The sequence below is a fragment of the Suricata suricatta genome, chromosome 7, assembly GCF_006229205.1.
Source record: "Suricata suricatta isolate VVHF042 chromosome 7, meerkat_22Aug2017_6uvM2_HiC, whole genome shotgun sequence".
Lineage (NCBI taxonomy): Eukaryota > Metazoa > Chordata > Mammalia > Carnivora > Herpestidae > Suricata > Suricata suricatta.
This window is the reverse complement of record NC_043706.1, coordinates 61585128-61598005: the sequence shown is the minus strand read 5'-3', so window position 1 is coordinate 61598005 and position 12878 is coordinate 61585128. Positions and strand designations below refer to the sequence as shown.

Below are 12878 nucleotides of genomic sequence, written 5' to 3'. Positions count from 1 at the left end.
CTCAACCAACTGAGCCACCCAGGCACCCCTGCATGCCATTGTTAATGCCCCCAGACAAGATTTCTGTGTCAAAAATAATAAAATATTCATAGAAAGGCAACTCTTCTGGCTTCTCTGAGTGAAACTTTTGCTGCTACTGAGTTTCCTAAAGGGAAGTCCACTTTCTCACTTACAAGATGCAAAGTATGAATCCAACTTTGAAATAAATAGAAAACACTTTTGATAGTACAACTTAGCTTCAAATAAGTGCTGTTCTAATATTGATACTCTTTCTCTAAAGTCTTGAGCCGCCAGCTGAGCCTGTGACTGAGGACAGCCCAGCGGCAGCAGCAAATCAGGCAGCAATCTGCCAGCAGCAGGGTTCTGTCTGGAAACCTTCGACTTTTGAAAATCTACACTCCCTGCCCCCCTCTCCCTGCTATTTCTTCTATGTGGCTCACATTCCTTTCCTCCCTTCAAGTTATGTTCCCTAAAGAAGCTTAAACCACATCTCTTTCCCTTCTTCTAGATGCGAACTACACGCAAGGTCTCCGTGTGGCCGGTGGGCCTGGTTGGTGGACGACGCTATGAACGCCCGTTGGTGGAAAACGGCAAGGTTGTCGGTTGGTACACCGGCTGGAGAGCAGACAGGCCTTTTGCCATCGACATGGCAGGTGAGGAGTGCAGGTGGTGATGCTTTCTCCTCCCTGGTGGCTTTTGCCGGTGCTGCTGCTGTTTATCTCCGTGTACTGGAGGAAGAAAGCCTTGAGAGACCACTTTGGTAAAAACCCTAGACCGTATTGTTCTCAGCAGATGAACTGAGTAAACTTTCAAAATAGGCTTTTTGATTAATTAAAGCAGAAGTAGGTTTTGTGGGTGATTAAAAAATGCTCATTCTGTTTCATTTTTGTCAGCGGTCTGTGTGGCTGTCCCTTCATCCAACGAATGTCTGTGCTGGTGCTGGGTTGGGAGTCGGGTTGGTGGGGAGACTGAGGCTAGGAAACTGCCCGTACCTTCTGGCACCCCCACTCCAGGAAGGCCGGTTGGTTTCGGTGTATCACATGCTTATTGATAAGTTTAATAGTGATGTGAAATTGACAAGCGAATCCTTTTAATGCTTAGTGATAAACTTGGTAGTTACTGATACGTTTACTAGCTGGAACATGAAGTTGGATTACTGGTTTTTCAAGCACTTATTAACTGAGTATAACTGTCATTTAACGTTTTTATGCTCTGATCAGCCAACAGAATTAAGACCCGTAGTAGTCAACAAGTCCTAAAGTGCCACGTTATCATAAAGTGATTCATTTTCTGTGGGTTATATAAAATGATGCCTCTGGTAACTGGGAGGATGCAGCTTAAAACGTGAGGCTTAGAGTCAAGATTAATCACTGACATCTATAACCTAGAAGTTTGAGGCAGAAAAGCTTCAAAATTAATCTCATCAATCTTCAGCTCTGGGTGGAACACAGCCCTGTCTGTCATCCTGTGCTTGGCCAGCCTTCTGTGTGCATTTCCCCACTGCTGTCAAAACCTCTACACTCAAAACGCTGATGGGATGAGGGCTGTGTTCTGAACTGGACTCATCATTTTTATTCTGACAATACTATAAATTTGAGGGAGTGAGATTATGAAGGATACCAGGAGTAAGAGTTGTTGGGGGAAGCTCTTGCATGTGGCACAGGGGCAGCTGCGTCACAGGAGGGGACAGACTAGGGGGTTTTTACTCCACATTTAACAGGCATTTCCCACGTGCCAGTTTTGTGGAAATGTGTGTCATGCTCTCAGGCCCCAAGGACAGCGTGGGGCTCCCACCCCTCTCTGGTCCCCTGTCCTGGGCTCCCCTCTCCAACCTTGGCCTTGCCCTTTGGTCTTCAGTTCTTGCAGCTCAGAGCTGAGCTGGCCTCTCAGCAAAGCATTTTCCTGAAGGCAGATGGAGAGGAGGCCAGCTGTTTTTGGAGGCCCTGTGAATTCCCACAAGAGGCCTTTCCTCAATCAAGTGTGAGTTCGTGGCTCTGAAAATAGAAGGCTGATCATAATATGCTTTTTGAGAATCTGGGTTTCTTGCTGATAAGAAGTGTGACTTTGAACAGAAAACTGAGAGAACACTAGGCAGAGTCTTTTGCTTCCCTGGGACTTAGCCTCCCCGTGTGTGGAATGGGCTGTAGCATGAATGACCACTGAGGTCTTCTTTAACGTCCTCTTCCTTCTCCTGCTTCGTCAAAGAGCTCAGAAGCCAGGGCCTCTGAAGTTCAAGTGAGGGTTTATGGTGTTTGGTCTTTGCCTTTCCCAGAGCTTTGCTTCACCGCAGGCTGAGCAGACTGTGTGCTTATACTCAAGATCTCTGCCTATAACTGTGCATGGTAACTTCAGGGGGAGGGCAACTTGGATAAGTCTTCCTTGATTTTGTTATAAGAACTTTGCATGGATGATGGGGTATCCAATAAACCCACTGAATATTTGCATTGATTCCCCTCAGAAATTGGATCCAAACAGATATATTTAAAATTCCAGAAAGGTGCATGGGATTTATACATTCGGCCTGGGTGGCCTGTGACAAAATTTGTGATATCTTTTCACTCCTCTGGGAAACTGCTCCACAACATGATTGATGTTTGGCTTCTTCTAAGCATCTCAATATATTTTCAAAGCATCATATAAGAACTGTCATAAAATACGAGTGATTTGCATGTTTCCTAAATATGCTTGTTTCAAAATAGAAGATTTCTTTTTCAAAGAAAACAACTTTTGCCACACAATTATTTTCTTCATACATGAACTTGCTTTGCACATTAGTTTTCAATAAGATATTAGTATTTTTGGAAGCTGTTAAGTGAGCATGATTTAGTTGATAGGATAATAATTCTGTTTGGAAGGCGTTCTCACTCTAAAACCTGACAATTCACAGCTTTGTTTACATTTCACTTAAGATTCATGCACTCTCTGTGGGAAGAGAGAAAAGACCTTTTGGACTTTCTTGTACAAATGGCACTTCCCACTTCAGTTTTGAGGTGTAAGTGACCATGGTCTAGAAGGAGAGAGAGAAGCAGGAAGCCCAGTTTCCTGCTTACTCTGGATGGTCAAAAAAACACTGTAGAAAACGGTTGTGGTGGCTGACGGAGAGGGCCGTGCTGGAGCCTGGGTCTCTCCTGGATTTCCACAAACCGATTAAGAATCATGAAACTTAACCAAGCGGGAACATTTCTCTAAGTATCTTGCTTTGAGGAGGTGAGCACATCCCATAGAAACACCTCAATGTCTGTCCTGCCTGTATTCCTGGGAAGTCACAGCCTTGCCCATCACGAAAAGCTTATTTGAGTATCAGACATCAGAACCGTAAGCTTTCATGTCATTCAGAGAGTCAGACTCCGTGTCTGTCTTTATTTTACCATTTGGGACTTTGTAGATGCTAGTTTTGCTCTCAGATCAGGAAACCTTGTTCTGTAATTATCTTGTATGCACAATGTTAATGGCAGAAGTAAAGATTATTTCCATTGCCCCAGGGGAGAGTTAAAAAAAAAAACCTTTCTAATGATTACTACTAAAAAACAAAACAAGTTAAAGAACCACCCACAGGGGCGCCTGGGTGGCTCAGTCGGTTAAGCATCTGGCTTTGGCTCAGGTCATGATCTCACAGTTCGTGGGTTCAAGCCCTGCGTTGGGCTCTGTGCTGACAGCTAGCTCAGAGCCTGCTTCAGATTCTGTGTCTCCCTCTCTCTCTGACCCTCCCTGCTCATACTGTCTCTCAAAAATAAGTAAAAAAACATTTAAAAATATTTTTTATAAAGAACCACCCACAGGTGGAAGAGTGTGTCGGAGGCAGTTCTGCCCTGGAAGCCGCACGCAGGTGGCATCTGCAGTGGGTGGGCGGCCACCTTGCTCTGCCAAACCAGTGAGACCTAGAATATGTCTGCTTGTCTGAGCCTCGGGCTTCAGCTCCTGTACCTCGGGCATCTGACCACTGGCTGATTCTTAACGAAAGGCAAGGCAGCCCACACAGAGTTTTTAGCTCTGTTTTGAAGTCAGGAATTTACTTTCAAGTGACAGATTCACATTGGCCCCTTCCTTGGAGGTGTTAATAAGAGCCATTGCCTAAAAGTACTGAACTTAATCTTGAGCCTCCCCAGGAGGTGTAGATTTGTTCAAATTCAGAACTTAAGGCTGAGATTTGTTTTGAATTCTCAGCCTGTGCATGCACTTTATTCTTAACACTGAGGGATGGCAGGTGGGCACGTGCTCCTTTAATGGCAGTGTATTCCGTTCTGCTGAGTGCCTGGCATGCAGGAGGGACTCTAGTCCAGTAAAAACCCAACTGCGTGCGTTGTTCAGCTCTGCCACTCACCACCCGGAGTTAGCTCTGACCCCACACAGCTGCCTTTACTTAACCAGCAACACCCTGGGCGCCTCAGGCCACTTGCACTCCTGGCTGGCTATACATTTGTTGTTTTTCTCTCAGGTTTGCCAATTCACTAGAAGGGCTGCTAGAACTTGATCGTGCTCTACTTACTACCACAGTCCTATTACAGAGATACAAATTAGGACCAGCCAGATGAGACACTCGGGGTGAAGTCTGGTAGAGAACGCAGAGCTTCTCTGCCTTTTCTTTGTGGAATCAGGATTTATCCCTCTCACAGCACAGGAAAGTGAATGTGTTCACAGCTCCGGAAGCCGCACTGGATCTGTGTGTTGGGAGTACTTAGTCTGAGTTGCATTATGTAGGCATGGTTGATTGAGTCAGTGGCCGTCACGCAGCTGAACTCAGTCTCTAGCTTCTGACTGCAGAGGGTCAGTGGTGTGGCCCGACTTTCCAGCCCTCTGATCATGTGTTGGGCTTTCCCAGTAACCAGCCCCTACTCCGGAGCTGTCGAGGGACCCACAGCAGCCACCTCATTAGCATAACAAAGTCACATCCGTTACTCAGGAACCACTAAGGCTTTTATAAGCTGCATGATGAGAGCTGGGCACAAAGACCAGGTGGATTTTTTTTCTGTCATACTACAGGCTCAGAAAGGGTAACTTTCAAATCATAAAGAAGAGTGTCTACCACATCTCTGTTTTCCTAATGCTTTCATCTACAAAAGCAAAGGGTACATTAGGTGATGTGTCGGGGTCACTTTCAGCTTCATCTGTGGATGATTTCATGACTCCTAAAAACGGGATGTGATTGTAAAGTGATACAATAGTTTCTCACCTGTGGATTACAGAGAGGGATGAGAAGTCTGGGAGGACTCTCAGTTTTCTAGCCTGAAGTCCTGTGGACGTGGGCGTGTTGAAGCTCTGGAAATAGATGAGCATCCAGCGGGGTGGAGCGGGGGAGGGAGCAGGGCCCAACCTGAGGGTGGGGAGGTGGACAGGTGCGAAGAGGTGGGTGAGTCATGAATTTGATTGTTGGATGCTTTGTGTCGTGGATGTGAAAGCGGAGGGTGCATGGTGATTGATTGTGAGAATGTGAGAGCCAGAAGCACGTAGACGGTGTCGTGGAGATGGCTGGTAGCAGTTAGGACCTTGTAGGCTGCTCCCCAGAACAGGTCTGTATGGGAGAATAGATGGCCTGAATTCAAGAGGAGTAAAGGTTTGGCAGAAACGTCTGAGGAAGGTTAGACGTCCAGTAGAGCACAGAGGAAGAGGAAATTCAATCCATGAAAGGATTGAGGAGGTTGCACTTGGGCAGGAGACTGATTCCTGAGGATGTCATGGGAAGCAGCAGCCGGGAGGCCTGCAAGGAGATGCGTGTAAGGACCAGGAGGGCTGGGAGGATCTCTGAGGCCCAGCTCTAAAGTGGTGTGAGCTTTGACAAGTTCTGATTCTAGGGATCAAGGTCATATGTGGTCCACTGTATTTGTACTTTTTCCTTTGACCCCTAGCATCTCCATCCCTTTATGACTTATCATCATTTCTAGCGTATAGTAGTTTCTAGGTCTCTAGAGATGTAAAGGGCCCTTCTTAAAATAAGAATCCCACCCATGATTTATTTATTTATTTTTAAATGTTTTTATTTATTTTGAGACAGAGAGACACAGCGCATGGGCAGGGGAGGGGCAGAGAGAGAGAGAGGAGACACAGAATCGGAAGCAGGCTCCAGGCTCTGAGCTGTCAGCACAGAGCTCGATGCAGGGCTCGAACCCACAAATGTGAGATCGTGACCTGAGCCAAAGTCGGAGCCTTAGCCAACTGAGCCACCGAGGCATCCCCCACCCATGATTTAGAGGAGACCTGGGGGGAAGTAGGGTGAATGGTGAGTGCAGGGGTGGGGTGGTGAACACCATGAAGAAGAGAGCCAAGAACAACTCTTTCAAGAAATATGGCAGGATTGAGAAGGGAAGAGAGAGGTAGCAGTTTCAGGGATAGGAGAATCACTGTTTTGTTTCCCTTTAATATAAGAAGAGAAGGTGAAATTTTGTTGTTGTTGTTTTTACTATTTTTTAAATACAAACACTGACTGAATGTAGGATTGTGTGGAGCCTGTAAGGGATACACGGGCCCTGTCCCCAAGTAGTTCTGTATCTAGCAGAAAGAATGGGTATGATAAATACATAACTTACTGTACCATGAGATGCAAAATGAGGTGTGAATGGAATGTTTTAGGTTTACGTTTTAAAATAAAGGAGAACTGCCCCTGACGGCACTGTGGGAAGAGTCTTGGAGGAGGTAGCCCCCCTTGAGAGGTGCCTTCCCCGCAGGCCCCGGCAGGGTGAGTTGAAGGGAACCTCGAACCTCAGGGTGTGTGCAGCTCTTAGGGGAGAGGCAAACTGGGGTCAGATTGTGAGGATCCATTGCTGAAATAGAAATTTATCTTCATATCTGTGGCTGTTGGAGGATTTGTGAAATTTCTGAGTTAGGAGCTCCTGGGATTGGGAATGTGATTTGAGAACTGTGTGGTGGCAGGTGCGGAATGAATGCATGGTGGGGTGGCCATCCGGGCCAAGGGAGGGGGTCTGAGGGAGGGGGTGGGGGGACAGAGGCCTTATAAATAGATATTAGCTATTTATGAAAACTTTTTTTAATATTTATTGAATTTTTAGAGAAAGAGACAGGGTGCAAGCAGGGGAGGGGCAGAGAGAGAGAGGGAGACACAGAATCCAAAGCAGGCTGCAGGCTCTGAACTTTGAGCACAGAGCCTGATGCGGGGTTCCAACTCATGAGCCATGAGATCATGACCCGAGCCGAAGTCAGATGCTCAACCAACTGAGCCACTCAGGTGCCCAGCTATTTATGAGATTTCAACAAGCCATTTTATTTTATTTTTATTTTTAAATTTATTTTTATTTTTTTATTTAAAAATTTTTTTAATTTTATTTTATTTTTAATGTTTTATTTATTTTTGAGAGAGAGACACACAGCGTGAGCAGGGTAGGGTCAGAGAGAAAGGGAGACACAGAATCCAAAGCAGGCTCCAGGCTCTGAGCTGTCAGCACAGAGCCCAACACGGGGCTCGACTCCATGAACCATGAGATCATGACCTGAGCCGAAGTCACCCAGGTGCCCCTCAACAAGCCATTTTAGATTCTGCCTATGAATTAGAATTTTAGGTCTTTTAACACTGTTGTATGGTATGATGATAATGGGTATCTTTAATTTTGGTTTTTATTGGTATAATTTGTATTGTATTTTGAGTTGTAACATATATGCAGAAGTATATGGTGATTTCAGGTAATTAGAACATTCTGTTAACCAAAATACCAGTTTTATAAAAATAAGAAAAATAATAATAATAAAAATAGGGATTTGTGCACTAGGAAAAAAAAAAGATCCTGTTCTTTGCCAAGTTTCCAGGCTCTGGATTCCTTGTGGGTGTGTGCTCCTTACGGATGGTTGTGGAGTTTGGGCTCTTGGGAAATGACAGTTATACAGGGCTTTCTTTCTCTTGATATTTGTGGACAGGAATTTTGCCTGGTGTAACTTATTTGGCAGACTCTTTCTTGGTACATACTGTAGTAGTAAACTTCAGCCCATTTGGGATCAGGTGATCATCAAAGCCAAGTGAGCATAGCCAAAATGGGCAACGTTTGTTTAGCTTAGTGAATATACATACTGGAACAAAAGGGAGGTAATAACTTATTGCTACTTTGAAGTCATTTGTAAATTAAGTGTGCTGTTTTCAATGCATGATGGTTTTGTATAAGGAAGATAAAGTTAGTGTTCTAAGTAGAGTGACAATGTGGTGCCTTCCAGTGCAGGATTTGGGGACCGACTTGGGACCTTGTCCTTAGGTTGTTGCAGTGTGACGGTCACTGGAGTGGTGTGTGGGCTGTCTGGGACAGCATTGCCACTGCAGGGGCACGGTCATTCTGTCCTGAGAACTCAAAGCACGACAGGGATGGTGGTAAGTGTGAGGGTAAAAGGTTGCTTGTTGCCTGTTTCTTAGCTGTTTCCGGAATGAGGTGCATTCTAGACACTTGCAAGTGTGTAACGGCCCCAACACGTGTTTGGTTCTGTGTGCGTGCGCTGTGTCTGTGCTGGGTTAAGGTGGGGGGCGGGGTAGGAGTGTCTGTGTGCTCTTAAGCAGGGTCTTTCTCTAGGGTAGCTGATGACCGGGCAGCCAGGTTCATCGGGGGCTTGGTGGAAGTGGAGTGGTGTCCTGCAGAATTTCAGTCAGTGAGACTTTCAGTCAGAACTAAGAATTTTGAAAATCAGAAGCTTTCCCTTGTGTCTGGGAAACCCAGCAGACTTAGTGATTCTTGTTTACTGAGCATCTACCAGGCATCAGGCATTCTTTGGCACCCTGTGTGCATTCTTATTTAATTTTTACTCAGTTCTGTAAAGGATGTGCTAGTATCATCCTCCTCCTCTACATATAAGGAAATTGGAGCCTGGTCATACTAAGTAACACGTCCGAAGTTGCATGGTGATCAAACTCAGGTTAGTGTGTCTCCGGAGATGGCACTCGCCCGTGGCTTTGAATCCCATCTCACCACGTACAGCCAAGTGACCCACTTCTTGTTCTCTGAGCCTCTGTTTTCTTCAACTGCAGAACAGCAGAATGGGATTCCTCACAGAATAAGATATTAAGTGCAAAGCACTCGGTATAACACTGTAGACACTTGAGTGACCAGTCTCTTCATCAAGAAGCAAAATCAGTCTGTGTCTGTGCTCCCTGTCATCAGAGTTCATACAGCTCATGCATTTGTCCAGAGGACTCAGCTCAGTGCTGTGTGTGGCTGAGTATCAGTGGCCAGATCGCTTCAGGCAGCTGTGGGGGAGGGGCGTCACGGCTGTCAGGCTCCACTCGACACAGCAGGCTGTACTAGCTAGTTTCCCCACCTGTGGATTCGGGATTAGACCACCTGCCTTCTGGGTTATGGTGGGGTTGAGACGAGAACAGAAAACTGCAGAAGTTCCTGCTATTCTGTGAATATTTGAATTCTCACTGCATATAGCTATTTCAGATCATTCTTGAAGGTAATACTTAAGAACATGCAAACTCTTTGCTTTGGGCTCATGATGGATTTCGTTTCTCTCTTGGCTGGTGGACCTGTGCTCATGATCATTCAGTGAACTAACTCAGTGTGCGAGATGGCATGCGGAGATAAACACTGGCCCTTGATGCAGATAAAATATTCCAAAAAGAAACTGATCAATAAGAGGAAAAGATCATTAGAAAGTTTTTGAGAAGGGGGAGCGCCTGGGTGGCTCAGTTAGTTAAGCTTTTGACTCTTGATTTTGGCTCAGGTCATGATCTCATGGTTCAGGTCAGGCTCTGTGCTGACAGTGTGGAGCCTGCTCAGGATTCTCTCCCTGCCCCCTCTTCCTCCTGCTCATGGGTGTATGGGCCCTCACTCTTGCGCATGCGCACTCTCTCTCTCAAAACAAACATAAAAAGTTGTTGAGAAGTAAATATATGCTCATTTTCATAATTTCCAAGATTAAAAATCATTTCATAATTACTGATGGCACATGGGGAGGATATCAAAGAATGATTCTCATGCTTTCTAATCAGGTCACGGGGGGACAGATGTCCTTTTCACCACCTTGACTTTCCTAAGAGCTTGTGGGAGAAAGAGCATCTATAGATAGAATTTTCATTTGGAACCTATTGAAGAGGCAGACGGTTTATTAGTATAAATAAGCACGAAGGACTGCTGCTCTGCACGGCCAACCTGGGGGCTGGCATGCTTGCCAGCCCTCCTTGGCTCAAGGCTGGTTGCCGTGACTAGCATACAAGTCTGTCCTGTGACTTGAGAAGCTGACCTTAGCTGGTGCCAGGCCCCTTGAGCAGCCATATGAACCGACCTGAGACAGGCTGCACTTCAGTCCACCTCATTTCAAATCCCTTGACCACGGCCAACCCCCAGGGTCAGCCAGGCATCGCCACATGCGTACAGGCCCGGTGTAATTGAGAGTGGCAAACACTGCCTTCCCGAAGAGGGAATGTCACTTTATCTTCCCAGGTTTGCCTCGCTAATTTCTAGCCACCTCTCCAGACTCATTAATGGTAGCCCTATACCATTAGCTTTCTCTGGGATATTTTTCCTACTTTTCCATCCAGCGTAGCTGGTGTTCCCACACGTTCCCCCGATGCACTCGTCCTCCAGGCGGTGCTCCCGTCAGTGGCTGCCCGCCCTGGGCTTCCCTTGCTGGCCCGGAGCTCTGCTGGGACAGGGTTCATCCCTTCTGCCAGCACCTACAGGCGGGGGCACCATCCTGACAGCAGTAGCTTGGATAAATGTTTGCTGAATTCATGAATTTTAACTTGCTTTTTTTTTTTTTCCTAGTTTAAGGATTATCAAAAGTAAAAGTTGGACAGCTGCTTATTCCTTGAAGCCCTTATTCCCATTCTTTCTTAATGGTGGGATTTTAAAAAGGGGATGTTGAGTTGGACTTCAGAGTGCTTTCTAAGTAAGGAGTGACTAATTCGGTGGGTCTCAACCTGGCTACACATTAGAATTTCCTGGGGCGCTTTGGGAAGGTGTCTATGCATGGGCTCCATCACTGATCAATGAAACCACAGCCTCTGGCTGTGGCACCTCGTGTTGTGGTGTGTGTGTGTATTTTGTGAGTCTGAAGTGATTCTAAAGTGCAGCTAGAAATAAGAACAGCCAGTGTGGGTGGTCAGAAGCTACTTTCCTGTCTCCTCCTGTAACTCTGTAGTCTTTTAGCAGCCGTGGGCCCTGCCATGCCACCACCCATAGATCTAATCTGGAGGTTGGATGTGGGCTAGTCCCATGCTGAAAAAATTTGAGAGTGTTCAATAAAATTCTTCCCATAGAAAACACTTCCAGTAGTCGAGCAAGAAGAGAATTTGAGCATAGGGGAGGAATTTTCAAAATTATAATAACTAAGGGGTGTCTGGGTAGCTTAGTCAGTTAAACATCTGACTCTTGATTTTGGCTCAGGTCATGATCTCAGGGCTTTGTGGGTTTGAGTCCCGCTCACTCTCTCCCTCTATCTCCTCCTGCTCTCGCTCGTGCGCTCTCTCTCTCTCGCTCTCTCTCTCTCTCTGTCCCTCCCTTGTTCATGATATCTCTGTCTCTCTCAAAATCAATAAACTTAAAAAAACAATACAGGGGTGCCTGGGTGGCTCAGTCGGTTGGGCGTCCGGCTTTGGCTCAGGTCAGATCTCATGGTTTGTGGGTTCGAGCCCCGCATCGGGCTCTGTGCTGACAGCTAGCTCAGAGCCTGGAGCCTGTTTCAGATTCTGTGTCTCCCTCTCTCTCTGACCCTCCCCTGCTCCAGCTGTCTCTCTCTGTCTCTCAAAAATAAATAAAAAGCATTAAAATTTTAAAAAAAAACAATACAATTATAACAGCTGAAAAGCACCACCAACAACATAAAAGACTGCCTGTTTTCACTGGGAATGCAAGTTTAAGCTGTTTCTTTTTTTATTGTGGTAGAATGTACATGACATGAAATTTACCATTTTAACTATTTTTAAGCATTCGGTGGCGTTTAGTAATACATTCACACTGTTGTGCAGTGATCACTGCTGTCTCTCTCCATAACTTTTTCATCAGCACAGTTACAACTTTGTACCCATTCAGCACTAACGCCCCGCTCACCCCACCCCTGCCCAGTTCCTGTTAACAACCATCTACTTTCTATCACTATGTATGGGATTATTACAGGCAGCTCGTGTAAGTGGAGTTACAGAATATTAGTCCTTTTTATTTCACTTAGCATGAGGTCTTTAAGGTTCATCCATGTTGTAGCACGTGTCAGAATTTCATGCCTTTTTAAAGCTGAATAATATTTCATTGTATATAGAGAGCACATTTTATTTATCCATTCATCTTTTGACGGACATTGGAACTTCTGTCTCTTGGCTCATATGAATAATTATATGAACATGAGTGTGCAAATAACTGTTTAAGTCACTGCTTTGAATTCTTTTGAATATATGCCTAGAAGTGGAATTGCTGGACCATATGGTAATTTTATGTTTGACTTTTTTTTTTTTTTGAGGAACCACTATACTTTCCACAGTGGTTGCATCATTTTACATTCCCATCAGCAATGCACAACAGCTCCAATTCTTTTATAGCCTTGCCAAGTTATTTTCTGTGACTTTAAAAATGATTTACTTGTAGGGGCACCTGGGTGGCTCAGTTGGTTAAGCATCTGATGACTCTTGGTTTTGGTTCAGGTCATGATCTCACAGTTCGTGGGTTCGAGCCCCGCATCAGGCTCTGTGCTGGCAGTGCAGAGCCTGCTTGGGATTCCCTCTCGCTCTCTCTCTGACCCCCTACACTTGTACTCTCTCTCTTTCTCTAAATAAATAAATAAATAAACTTTTTATTTTTGTATTTAAAAATTTTTAACATTTATTTATTTTTGAGAGAGACAAACCATGAGTTGGGGAGGGGTGGGGGCACAGAGAGAGAAGGAGACACAGAATCCAAAGCAGGCTCCTCCAGGCTCCGAGCTGTTAGCCCAGAGCCTGATGTGGGGCTTGAACTCACAAA

General features: G+C 45.5%; 1 protein-coding gene across 1 annotated transcript in view; it reads left to right on the top strand.

Moving 5' to 3' along the window:
• The window catches only part of B3GAT2 (beta-1,3-glucuronyltransferase 2), an 86247-nt gene that overhangs the window by 57696 nt on the left and 15673 nt on the right, over positions 1-12878 (top strand). Inside the window, exon 2 of the mRNA XM_029943468.1 lies at positions 509-653. Coding sequence (XP_029799328.1) covers positions 509-653 — 145 coding nt within the window. The remainder of the gene's footprint in view (positions 1-508; positions 654-12878) is intronic.